We start from the raw sequence: 14,269 nt of genomic DNA, 5'->3' as shown, positions 1-14,269 counted from the left end.
CAGCGCTGACAATGCATGCTGCCAGCCAGATGAACGAGCTCTCTGACAGACACACAAACACAACCTCCCAGGAATGTGCTACTTCCACGTCTAATGATCGCAAACATTCTGGCTTTGATTTGATGCACAGAGAAGCAAGGGTCACATCTGCAAAGTAAATAGTCCAACTAATAGTTACAGCACTTGCTTACTTGGATTTATTAAAATAAAACGTTTATGCAACATAATACGCTGTTATGAGTCTCAGCTTCACCAGTAAAGCAGCTGAGTGATTAAGTTTGGTGTACCAGAGGTGATATTTCCTCTGTACTCTGTTGTTCTGCGGTCACAGGAAGGAATGCAAGCGTAACTCAGAATGTGTCCTTGTGCTGCTGTCTTTGATGTGGGACGTCTCAGCTCAGAAGCTGCTCGTGTTGTTCTGAAGTGAGATCGGCTCAGCTGATATAAATTTCACGTTACAGAGCGACCGACGGATGGACGGACGCGTCGCTTCTGCAGAGTAGATGAGTTTGGAGCTGAAATGAAAATGTGCTAAATCCACTTTATCAGAACATTCTGTGGCAACTGATTGATCTTCTCAGTTTCAGATGTGCAGATTTGATGCTTTTATTTGCCACATAAACAGTAAACTGAAGCATTTTTAACTTCTGTTTTGATGAAAAAGAATTATTAGAATGCAATATTTTGGACTTTGAGCTCTAGCAGCAAATTAAATGATGTGCTTTTGCAGAATGTATGTTACAGGAACTGAAATTATTTAAAAAAAAAAAAAAAAGCATCTACTGAAGATGATTCATCTTAGCTGCTGAATGAAAGTGTTGAACAATCCAATTATCATTAGAGTAGGCAAACACAAACCTGAAACACATTTGGAATAATGCAGTATTACTGTTCCAGCGTGTCGTAAGCTGGTTAGAAGAAGTACTTCCACACGACAACAAAACACAAGATAAAATCCTACAGTTACTAGACCAGAGATGTCAAACATGTGGCCCATGGGCCAAAACCGGCCCTCCAGAGGGTCCAATCCGGTCCACAGGACGACTTTGTAAAGTGAAAAAATTCCAGAGAAGACATTAACTGCAGATTGTAAATTTGTAAAACCATAAATTTCAAATAATTTCTAGACCATGACAAGTTATTTGTTCTTTGTTCTTTTGTCATTTTGTTTCTCAGTTTTGTAATACTTTGTCTGGTTTTTGTTGTTTTTTGTCTCTTTCTGTAATTTTGTGTTTTACTTTATTGTTTGCTTCTCATTTTTGCCGTTTTGTGTTTCCTTTTTGTCTCGTTTGTGTTGTCTATTTTTGTCGTTTTTTCTCGTTTTTGCCATTTTTTTGTCTCGTTTTTGTCATTTGTCCATTGCTTTGACACTTTCTAATTTTTTTGTCTAATTTTTTCTCTTTTTTTGTTTTGTTTGTCTCATTTTTTGGCATTTTGTTTCTCGTTCTTTTAATATTTTGTCAGGTTTTTGTTTTTTGGTCTTTTTTGGTCTGACCTTTGTCGTTTTGATCATAAAGTAAAATATAATCATTCAGTTCCAGATAACTGAGACTAAAGGTTTTGTCTTTGTAGATAAACTGTGATCAGTAAGTTGTGATATATAAATGATAAACTGAGGCTGAATGTTGCTGAAATTGAATTTATTTTTCTTAAGAACCTCCAGGTTGTTCATAATGTTTTGGAAAAAGATAATTCTTTAAATGTGAACATTTTTGGCCTAAAACAAAGGAAATGTTTGGAGTTGTGGTTATTTATAGGTTATTATGTTGTGATTTTACTGGTGTGGATCACTGGAGATGAAACTGGGCTGAGTGTGGACCTGAACTAAGATGAGTTTGACACCCCTGTTCTAAGGCTATTTCTTTAGATCTATATGCAGATCTGTGCATAAATTTTGACCTTAGGAATATCCCTGCAAAAGATTTACAGGACTTAAGACAAAGTGGAAAAGACAGAACCAGCAGATAAGACTCGCTTTTAGCTTTTTTTATTGCTATGTTGCTAGCATGCTGAAGCTGCACAGATAATTTGCTGAACTGGTAATAAAACAACCACTTCATCCCAGGGGGAAATAAAATAACAGAAGGACAAAATGTGTCTTTCAAAAAGTACACAAGCGAGACATCTGGCCGTCATGTTTGCCCGTCAGTATCCTCTTTCTCCTCCTCCTCTAAAGGATAAATCAGGTCAAGGTCTTTCTTCGGCGTGCCAGGCTTAAAATAGCTCGCTCTCTCATGCCTCCGCTACACGAAAGGGCCTCAGGATAGGGATTGTTAGCCAAGCAAAAGGCAACACTGGGAGGAGGCTACAATAATGGGGAGATTGACAGACGTACATATAGTGTGTGCAGCCGACTAATCCTGGCTGCCCTCGGGCCAATGAGAGTATGTGTGAGCTGTGGTTTTGGTGTAGCGGAGGTGGAGGAGGAGAACACGTGCATTAGAGAACAACGAACACGCCAGAAAAAGTCAGAGGAACACGGGCACAGAGCGAGCGAGACAAGACAGAAAAAAAGAGAGAGAGAGAGCTGAACATTTGTGGTTAACAGAGAGCTGATGTTTAATCACATCACAAGACATCCCAGTCCTCTTTGAGGGGATTCCCAGGGCTCTTTTACAGCATCATCAGCAGACTTAAAGAGCACATCCAGTCTAGCATGCATGTAGAGCCATTAACGCATTAGCTGCACTGCTCTCCCCCTGATGAGGCCTGTTTACATCCAAACGTGTTGTTGTCGGTGTCATGTAAAACTTTGATCAGTACTTTATGGGCTTTAACAAAGGGTGTTAGACTGAAGCAAACAGGGGGAGCCATAAATTTTTAGTGCAACACATTAGGACTGCAAGCTGATTCTCAGATAAGCTAACGGTAAAACAAAATGTGAGACGACAAGGGAGAGGAGGACCTTATTGTCAAACACAGACTAATAAATAATTTGAGGTACAACTGTTTGCTTAATATGGGATGTCACATAACTAAGGGATAACATCATATACATGTTCTATAATTCTCTGATGATTCCATATCTGACCTACTGTGTTGAAGTTTGGGGAAACATCCAGTCAATTTTCATTTTACAGAAAAGAGTCATAAGAAAAATCAATCGAAAAACATATGGAGATCCAACAAACCTATTATTCCTTCAGCTAAAACAGATATAGTAGATTATAGTATTCTGCAAGTTATGCATAAAGCTCATAAAGAAACTCTATCAATGTCCAGAACAGATTTGCAAAAAGAGAAAGAAACTTAAAAGGAACGGAGATCTTCAAAAAACCACGATTAAAGCCACAAAATGACTACATGAAGCCAAAAATGATGACAAAAAGACACAAAATGACTACAAAGGCCATGAAATTACTATAAAAAGAAGCAAAATGTCTAGAAAAAGTCACAGTATGATTACAAAAAGCCAGAAAATGACTACAAAAGCCATGAAATTACTACAAAAACATGAAAAATGTCTAGAAAAAGTTCCAAAATGACTACAAAAAGCCAAAAAATGACTACAAAAGCCATGAAATTACTATAAAGAGATACAAAATGTCGAGAAAAGTCCCATAATGACTACAAAAAGCCAAAAAATTACTACAAGAACCCACAAAAAGATGACAAGTCACAAAATAACTACAAACACCAATAAATTACTAAAAAAAGATGAAAGATGCAAAAAGCAAAAAGATATAAGAATAATCTATCAAAAAACCATAGAGATCCAACAAACCCATTATTCCTTCAGTTAAAATTGTTGAAATTTCATGACATAGTAATCACTATTCTGCAAATTGTGTATAAAGCTCATAAAGAGACTGTACCAGTCAATGTCCAGAACAGATTTGCAAAAAGAGAAAGTAAGTAGAACTTAAAAGGAACAGAGATCTTCATAACATCAAGATTTAAGGCACAAAAGGACTACAAAATGCCACAAAATGACGACAAGAAGCCACAAAAATGACAAAAACTTAGTTTTTGTATTGTATTGAATAGTTTTTTCTTTAGCTGCTAAATGAAATTAAAAAAAAAACTAAACTAAAACTAAACTAATAATCTCTATCAACTCTTAGCATGAACTTTGACCATTCAAACACACCCTTTTTGCACGGCTTTACAGCAGAGTCACACTGTTTCTGTCTAGTGGAGTAAACAATGATTGTGTTTACATGCATGCAAACGTGTGCACGCACAGAACACGTCTGTCGGTGATTCCACATGTGACCAGGTAATGAAATACGGGGTGAGGCTGAGGGGGAGTAGGGAGGAAAGGGGAAGGCGATGAATGCAGCCAGTGGTTCCATTAGGAAGGCATGAAAGCAGAGAAGGGGACGATCATTCTCTCAGCAGAGCACACCGACTGATGCGAGTTAAACAATGATGATAATAATAATAATAATAATAATAAGAAGAAGAATGCTGCATATTATCTAAAAACAGAAACAACACCTGTAGAATCCCAAAACTTTCTCTCCGAGTTGCACAGTTCAGCATGCAACGTCTGCACATGGAGGAAAAACCCTCCCACTGCTCTCCTATCTGTCCTCCAGTCTGGAAGCTCCTCCCATCTGTCCGTCTGTCCGTCTGTCCTAATGTAATCCGGCAGTTCAAAGACGCACAGAGAGCAGAAGCAGAGCTGAGCCGGCCTGCCAGAGAGGGGTGGAGAGAGGCAGCAGCTTTTACCGTAAGCCATGAGTCACTTCAGCCCACAGAACTGGACCTCTGCCACGCTCGCTCTCCTTCCTTCTCTCTTTCTTTCTTTCCTTCTCACTTGGTCTTTCTATCCATGCCAGGTCAGGCCCACCGAGGCGGCCGGCCAACTAGCTAGCTCCGTATCGCTCCTCCTCCTGAAACAGGAAATACTGAAGGGCCGGTCAGCAAAGCCAAGCGAAGAGTGGGAGGATAAAGATGATGATGATGATGAGAGGGAGGAGAAAGAGACAGGATAAACTTCCCATCGCCATGGAGATAAAGCTCAGACGGGCTTACGGCAGAGCTTCCTCCTCAGACAATAAAACGTGCAAAGTGCCTTAAAACATTTCAAAGAGCAGGTAGTGCTTTAATAGGAAATAAAAGACCACGCGAGAGCCTGGTTTATCATCACACGTAAAGCAGCAGGAAGGAAAACACACAAACACAAAGACTGCCAGCTGTGTTTACTCTCTATCCTCTACCCCTGTATTCCTCTATCCCCATTCCTAATTCCCAGTTAGGCACAGGGAAAATAAACAGGCAGCACCTGTGAGACGCTTTTGCACTGATCAACAGGTATACCACATTATAGCAACCGCAGAACAGAAATAACGCAAAAAATTAGTAGATATAGTCGCCGACACAACGGAACCACAACTTGGCACACCTGATATAAACACAACAGCTGATATGTTGGCAGAGAACTTATATTTTAGCACCTAGTCAAAGCCAAAATTCTAGGAACGCGAGTTGCAAATGAGGATATTTTTAAACCGATGGTCAAGAACAATCTAGATACCCAAAAGCCAGAATGTAAACAGTGCTGCAGAGCATTCTCAACCAAGAAAACGCCACAAACTGTGCAATGTCATTATTCTTCTACTTACAGACAAATCGGTGCAATACTAACACTCCTCTACAGGTATTTCTACTCATGAAGAATCTGTTCGACATCATTAGTATGTGCAATATTGTTATTTGGACAACCTGAGCTAATTTTTATGCATATTTTCGGTTTATTTTCATTATATTTCTTAAATGTTTGCACTATCCTCTTTGCTGCCGTAAGAATGCAAATCGTATTGTAGTGTTAGCAAGATTGATTGAAACGCACAGCCTTACTCAGTAAAGCTATGCATCTATTCCATGTCACGATCTACACCATCTTCGAAAATTTTGGGGTCACTCAGACAATTCCATGTTTTCCATGAAAACTCCCACTTTTATCCATGTGCTAACATAACTGCACAAGGGTTTTCTAATCATCAATGAGCCTTTCAACACCATTAGCTAACACAATGTAGCATTAGAACACAGGAGTGATGGTTGCTGGAAATGTTCCTCTGTACCTCTACGGAGATATTCCATTAAAAATCAGCTGTTTCCAGCTACAATAGTCATTTACCACATTAACAATGTCTGCTCTGGATTTATCATTCATTTAATGGTATCTTCATTGAAAAAAACAGCTTTTCAAAAATAATTATATTTCTAAGAGACCTCGAATTCTTGAACTGTAGTGTAAATATACCCATTATGTTGTCAGTAAAATACAGCAACCTTCACTTCCCATAATCACTAAATGCATTTTCTCTGAAGTTTAGTTTGAGTTTGCTAAGAGAGTGTCCAGGCTGACCTGTGGGCAGGCTGGCTGTGGAGGAAGAGGAGGGAGAGGAGTGTATGGCTACTGTTGCTGCAGGTTCACTAGTGGCGGCGCGTCCCGTGGTGATGAGCGGCAGCGTCCCGGCAGGCAGCGGCTGACCCCTCTTCAGCAGCTGCTTGTGCTCCTGCTGGCGGAAGCGTGGAGGCACCTCTCTGGGTGGGTAGCGCTGCTGGACCGGGGTCTGGGGCTGCTGGGCTGTCTGAGGCTGGCCTCCCGGCGGGGCCCGCTTGCCATTTCCACTGCTTGGGGGTACAGACGGGGCGGCGCTGGGGCTGACGGGGGCAGGAGGAAGGGCGGGGTCGGGCTTGGCAGAGTCTGGCACTGCGGAGGTGGAGGGGAGGAGGGGACAGGTGACAACAAGAGAGCAGAAACGCAGGTATGAGGGGAGGTGAAGGAGGCATGAGGCAAAAAGCAGAGCTGCTGAATGCACACTAGTATCCAAACATTACTGCTGGAGCAGTAGAAAAGGTGTACGTCCTTTTGTTGATGATGCATTTTTGTTTCACCTGCAGCAGTTATCTCTCTCTCTATATATATGAGCAACAACTACTGCTTTGTGCAATAACACAACTAGAACTGCAATGTACATTTTTATACTTTATGCTTATATTTTTCTAATTATCTTTAAATTTTAATGACCTAATTTCATAGAAATTTATTACCCAAGTAGAGCAGCACATAGGATAAATAACATTTTTGCACTAAATATTTAAGCTAGACCTATGATTATTAAATAAATAGCCTAAAAAAAACCAAACTTCCAGCATGCAAATAAATGAATAGTGCATCAAATGCAATGATAAATAAATATATAAATAAAGAATTAAATAACCTAAAAACTGTATAACAAATAGAACACATCTGTTAAAAAAAAGCCATAGGTAAACAAATTAATAGTGCATCAATAACCAAATGCACTGATAATTAATTAATTAACTGAAAAGCTGTATAATAAGTAGAACATTTAGATTAAAAAAAAAAGCAAACAAGCAGCAGGTAAATAAACTAATAGTGCATCAATAACCGAATGCAAAGATAAAAAACAAATAGTTAAATAAATAATCTGTACTAAATAAATAATTAAAAACCCTAAAAACCGTAATACCAAATATAATAAACAAAAAAGCCACACTTAAATAAATGAATAGTGCTTTAAATGCAATGATAAATAATTAAATAAAGAAATTACCTGTGTTAAATAAGTAAATAATTAAAAACTCTAAAAGCTGTTTAATAAATAGAACACAGATTAAAAATAAACAAATAAAACAAGGCACACATAAATAAACTAATGATGCATCAATAACCAAATGAGGAACGATGAATAATTAAATAATCTAAAAACTGTATAACAACAGATTACAAACCAAATAAGCAACATGTAAATAAATTAAAAGTGCATCAGATTTGAAGGCAACGATTTCTAAGGCGTAAAAACGTAAAAGTAATTTCCCCTCACGGCTCAATAAACTATTTTAGATTCAGATTTTGTATTATAACTGACATTTTTACAAAAAAGACCAACAGATTTACTAAGAACTGCAGCTCAAACATACGAATAACAATCACCAGCGCGGCTCCAGTTTTTTCTGGAACGTTGCTGCGGCCGAGCGTTTCCTCCACAGCTTCTTTTTTTAAAAAAGTCACTTTTGGAAGACGACCATTGAGTTAAATCCAGAAAGGCGAACGAGGAGATTCTATAAATGCAGCAGATACGCCTGAAGCTCGATTCTAGGCAGCAGTCAGTCTTAACCAGGGGTGTCAAACATGCGGCCCGCGGGCCAAAACTGGCCCTCAAAGTGTAAAAATTACAGAGAAGACATTAACTGCAGATTGTAAATTAGTAAAATTATAAATTTAAAATAATTTGTAGACCATGAGACATTGCTTTGATCATAAAGTAAAATACTAGATTGTTCATTGTTCTTTTGTCATTTTGTGTCTCATTTTTGTAATATGTTGTCTTGTTTTTGTTGTTTTTTTGTCTTCTTGTCATTTGTCTCATGTTTTTGTCGTTTTGTTTCTCGTTTTTGTCATTTTGTGTTTCCTTTATGTCCCAATTGTGTTTGTCTATTTTTTGTCGTTTTATCTCTTTTTGTGTCAATTTTTGTCTTGTTTTTGTCCACTTTTTCTGCTTTCTAACTTGTCTATATTTTTTGTCTCTTTATTGTTTTGTTTCGTTTGTCTCATTTCTCGCCATTTTGTGTCTCATTTTTGTAATATTTTGTCTTGTTTTTGTCTTTTTTCGTCTGACTTTTGTCGTTTTGATTATGAAGTCAAATACTACATGATTCATTACCAGATAGCTGTGACTAAATGTTGTGTTCCTTTGCAGACACTCTGATCTGGAAGTTGTAATGTGTAAATGATAAACTGAGGTATGATGTTGATCAAACTGAATTTATTTTTATTAAGAAATTTCAGGTTGTTCATAATATTTTGTGAAATGATAATTCCTTAAATGTGACCATTTTCAGAATGTACATTTTTGCACTAAAACCAAGGAAACATTTGGAGTTGTGGTTATTTATAGGTTATTAAGCTGTGATTTTACTGATCTGAATCACTTCAGATCAAATTAGACTGAATGTGGAGTTTGACACCGCTGGTCTAAACACATGACTGCTCTTGACTGTAATAATCTCAGGGTGGCACTGAGACACACAACTCCCTCACAGTGGGCTCACAGATTTCCTTTTCAGTGATGAAGAGGTCAAGCAGCAGATAATGGACTCGTTGCTGCATCATCAACAGTCTCCAGCGGGACGGTCCTGTAAAGAGCCCCATCAACGTAAACTATTCATGGTTTGTGGCAGGTTATGGCCCCTGAAATAATCACCTCTCAGCGCTCCACCAAAGCTGTTATTAACTGCTGAAGTCGAATGTTCGTGTCCAACTAGCTTCGGTTACCCTTAGCAACAGAATCTCTCTGCCAGCTCCGACCAGCCATTTCCCATGGCCTGCGCTTGGCTTGAGCTCCACATCTCATCTCTGTCCAACTATTCGGCCGAGCGGCAGAGCCTAAGACCTGCAGTAACTTCTGTTTTTTGTCAACTCAGAAGCAGTGGAAGCTGGAAACACTGGCATATATCACCTTTTAAAAGAAGAAAATAGCAAAAAAAAGATTCCAGAGAGACATTTTCATTTGGTGCGCGTCTTTTTTAGCTCTGTGTTTGGTCTCTACCAACAGCTAGGGTAAACATGTGGCTCTTTAGCTACTAAATACTCCATACAATATATTCACCAGCTGTTTACTAACTAGAATAAAAAGAGTTGTTGAGCATATCGAGTGCATGAAGACACTGCATTTTTGGGGGTTTTATTTTCCTGACAGCAACGGACCAAGTGATTAGATTCTGGCAGTGATGCAGCTTATAGTCCAGATCCACGGATTTGTTCAAGATTTCTATATCACTGCCAGATAGCGGCACGGCATCACTGTAACTATGACAACAAGTGAACACTACATCAGCTGCCTGCTGATGATCACATGATTGTGATCCTACTACAAATCCACCACTGAGGACTTATCAGGACTTATCCATCAGAAATGATCCAAGGAACAACTGATTAAATTGTGGGGGTGTTTCTGAGTCCCATCAATTCCCGCCACCCGTTACATATTTAGGTCACTTTTTTGGTATCCGTACATAACGTACACATGCAGAACACACACCTGTGCTTAGAGCAAGGTCATTTTGTTTGTGGATACATCTATATTAAATGGACACATTCTATGGTGTTGTGATTTCTGATGATCAATAACTAAAAAACAAATTCTGCATTTTGAAAAAAAAATGCTGCATTTCAGACAATGCCATATGAAGGAATGAGCAGCCTTGGAGGAGGACTGCACTCTGAGTGCTTTTCTTGTTATTATTATTATTATTATTATATTGCCCAACTGTTTTATTTACTGTTAATAGCCTGGTCTTTATGGTTTTACCCCCTATTTGTCTTTTATTCCACTTGTTCTTACCCTTATTTTGATGTGGCACCTTATGATTTTATCTGGTGGTGTTGTGCTAATTTATGCTGAACATCTTTTACTATGTTTGTTCAATGTTCTTCCTGGGTTTACGTCTTTTTTCTTTGTCCCTTGTCTGTAAAGCTCTTTGTAAAATCTCCTTTTAAAAGGTGCTATGTAAATAAAATTATTATTATTAAAGTCGACAGCTAAACAATGAGGTAAAACCGACGATAAAGCTTTGTAAAGCTGGTGAAAATTCCCTGTTTTTATTTAAATATCAACTATATCTGCTTTCAATATTGGTTCTAAATTCAGTTTTGCACATTGTGAAGAAGAAATATCGCCAAACTGTGAAGTGTAAAATCCTCTGCAGGCTAATTTACAGCAGCTGAATGTGGAAGTGCGAGGTTAGGGGTCAACACTAAGTCAAACAGGATCACCATAGCTGCTGCAGGATGAGATGCATTATGGTACACTAAGCACATTTCATTATGTAACAGAATAATCTGGGAAACCACAATGTAAACAGGATGCAAAAAAAACCCCAACACATTTAAACGTACGCACACTGTACAAGAGCAGAACCCAAACATCAGCTGATTGGACGTAATGTTCACCGAGCCAAAATGGTATTTGAGTCCCTGCAGTGGGGAGAGAAGAAAAAAGAAAATCTTTGTGCGGCCTAAACGAGTTATAAAGAGCAGCGCCTCGCTCATTGGCTGTCGTCTCCAGCGTGTGCGGTGAAGCAACGAATAACTCGCACACATGCGGCCGGCCCCACAAAAACAAAGAGTTATGTAATGCTGAGGCCCACACCGAGGGGAGAGGGCAGGATGGTGTTGTGGAGCATGCACAGCAAACACAGACAGACATGTTGGGTTTCTTTTCCCTCGTTTATCTGTCATGACTGAGTGCATGTGTGGGTGGGGGTTCCTGTGTCATTTTTATTATTTTTTTGCCCCACAGTACCGCAGTCTCTCTACAACCGCCTGACTCGGCTCCACTCCTGGTGGGGGAAGCTCGCCTCTCATCAGATTTCTCTACATCTGCTCCATTTCCTCTCATCCCTCCCCCTCTTTCTCCTTCAATTCCAGTGATCTACTATTATCCTCTTGTCATTATTACTGTATTAAGGGCGGCAGATGGACACAATAATTCCCGGTCGCTTCTACCCCCCGCCTCCACGTCGATTTTAAGAGGTGGAAAACAGGCGACGAGGACGACTTTGCGGACGCGCCACAGTGTACGGAGGCGATCGTCGTACAGTCGGGACTCTCTGATGTGTGACGTAGATTCTTCTGGAAGCTGAGAGGGGGAAGGGGGGAAGATGGCTGGCTGCTGCGTCGGCCAATCGGAGGAGAGGAACGAGGAGGGAAAAGGGAGAGTCGGCGAGCGGGGAGGAGGGTAAGTGATGAGGAGAATGGAGAGAGTGTGTGGAAGTGAGTCTCCACCCCTCAGAGCTCCACTGTGAGCTCCGTCTCACTGCCTCAAACCAGCTCCCATCCAAATCCACTTACAATTAGAACACTATTTGCCGATACGCTGCTTCAGATTCCTCAATTCAAAACAAGCGGCACAAGTCCTGCACGGTCAGCGACGCCGCCAAACAAGCAGTCACAACACAAATTCACTCGGCATTGCAATTATTTTGATCGGATTGATCAAATAAATAATAAATGTTCCGGCAGGTGTGGCTTACTGAGTCTCACGAGGCAAATAAAAAGATCAGAGTCGCTATCTCTGACAGCCTATTTGCAAAAACACAGTCCTCAGCTGTGCGGCGGCTGCTCAGGAGAATTCCCACTTCATCAAAGATGCACGTCAAACCTCGGCCTTGGGGCTGTATGTGCTTCATGCAGAGGAAGACATCCCATTTTCCACTTTAAAAGGGCTCTTAATTTTCCCAGAGAAAAGATGATAGCAGGCTTGCCTGACTGTTTAAGACCCAAAGGTTGTCTGGGGAGATATCAAAGAGTGGAGGGTAGGTAGAAGAGGAGGAGAGGGTGGGAAGCATCGACAGCCTCTCTCAGGTGGAAGTAGAAAAACAGGACACCTGACCTTGAAGATAAAGGATACTTCTGTGTGAGAGTTTCAGGACTGGAGATGCACAAATGGGTCATTCCAGAACTGGACGACATTTTATGTCCTACCAATCAAGTTTCAAATAATCCATGTACATTTTACAGAAACATGCAGTCGTTGTGTAAATGTTCTTGTCCTGAGACCAAATCTAAAAAAACTAGGAGAAAAGAATGTTTGAAAGTATTTTTAAAAATACCAACTAAGTCTGGAGTTCCCCCTAAAATGCCATTTTTCTCACCGCTCCGATGACCAAACTAAATCTCAAATAAAACAGTTCAAATGAAATTTAATTCTCCTTTTTTTGGTATTATTTTTTTCATTGACATCTCTTGTAATTGTGGGAACATTATTTTTAATCAACACAATATTTTAAATTATTATTATTATGCATAGAACATGTGTTAGCAGAACCTGCTGGTGACGTTTTTGTCGTTTTCTGTCTCATTTTTGTCATTTTGTGTCTTGTTTTTGTTGCTCTGTGTCGTGTTTGTCATTTTGTGTCGTGTTTTTGTTATTTTGTGTTGTCATTTTCTGTCTTGTTTTTGTCGTTTTGTGTCTTGTTTCTGTCATTTTGTGTCTTGTTTTTGTCATTTACATCAAACAGTTTTCCTAAAGAATGTGTAGAGCAAAGCTATGTCCTCTCTTCTATTTTTCATATTTCCATCCCATTGTCAGCCTTGATTGAATGTCTCACTCTACCTCATATTATCAGGATCAGACTAATTCTTTGGACTGTTTTCCATCAGTCAGTTTGTCCTCTTGGTCAGCAGTAACAGCAGCTAAATATCTAGCTTCTACTGCTGAGAAAAAGATCACATTAGCATGGATTAGCAACCCTGTTACTGTGATTAGAGTAGGGTTAGCAAACACCACAGAAAACATGGAATAAAAATGCTGCCATTGATGTGGAAGCTGAGCCAATCAATACCTATTATTGATGAATATGGAGCAGAAAACTGTAAAAGAGAAGGTTGATTTTTCAAAGATTTTGAATCCCAAATGTCCTCCAATTCTGGAATGACCCACATGGCAGCTGCTCAGGAGCCACAGCAGAATTTTTGCAAGAACAACTAAAAGTACCTACAACACTCCTGATTTGCACACTAGTCTCTGCGACTAATAATAAACTGAAAAGCGAGAAATCTTCCACATGTAGCTTAGAAACAACATGACAGTACAACAGAACATGTTGTGTAGCCGAACAAAAGGTCACCAGCGGTTCTGACTCGTGACTCATTTAGCTCTTGTTGGGGAAAATTCAGCAAAGAGAAGGAAAGCCATGAGATAAGTATGTCGGAGACCCTTTGACTGACGGAGATTCTTCGAGTTGAGCGCTCCTTTTTGGTGTCAGTGTGTGTAGGACCAATGATTATGGAGTTCACAAGTATATATTTATCTTGTAGGTGGAAACGTCCACATAACAACATGCACTGGTGGTTAAACTGTGTTACAGAGCGGCTGGCAAACTAGGTTAGCTATAATCTGCATGTCTGTCTGTAAGTATGGTGCAACAACATCATCCATCCATTATTGATACACCACTTAATCCTCATTAGGGTCACAGGGGGGCTTGAGTCTATTCCAGCTGACTGAGGGCAAAGGCAAGGGACACCCTGGACAGGTCAGCAGTCTGTCACAGGGCTACATATAGAGACATACAATCATACTTGCATTCACACCTACGGGCAATTTAGAATAATCAATTAACCTCAGGAGGAAGCGGGAGCACCCGGAGAAAACCCAAGCATGCACAGGGAGAACATGCAGAAAGATCCCGGGAAAGCCAGGGTGCGATCCAGGGATGCTAACCACTACACCACTGTGCAGCCCACAACAACAACAAACCACTTGAAATATATCAGCTTTTTTCT

At 39.8% G+C, this 14,269-nt stretch overlaps 1 protein-coding gene across 3 annotated transcripts in view; it reads right to left on the bottom strand.

Moving 5' to 3' along the window:
- LOC111576159 (trinucleotide repeat-containing gene 6C protein-like) overlaps window positions 1-14,269 on the bottom strand; it is a 63,559-nt gene that overhangs the window by 27,809 nt on the left and 21,481 nt on the right. For 2 of the 3 annotated variants that reach the window (XM_023281710.3, XM_023281712.3), the window contains exon 4: window positions 6,320-6,667. The exons of the other annotated variant lie outside the window; for it this stretch is intronic. In XM_023281710.3, the coding sequence (XP_023137478.2) occupies window positions 6,320-6,667 (348 nt within the window). The remainder of the gene's footprint in view (window positions 1-6,319; window positions 6,668-14,269) is intronic. 3 annotated transcript variants of the gene reach the window in all.

This window comes from Amphiprion ocellaris, chromosome 19 (assembly GCF_022539595.1).
Source record: "Amphiprion ocellaris isolate individual 3 ecotype Okinawa chromosome 19, ASM2253959v1, whole genome shotgun sequence".
NCBI classification, from domain to species: domain Eukaryota; kingdom Metazoa; phylum Chordata; class Actinopteri; family Pomacentridae; genus Amphiprion; species Amphiprion ocellaris.
The sequence above is the reverse complement of the archived record's forward strand: the minus strand, read 5'-3'. Positions and strand labels throughout refer to the sequence as shown.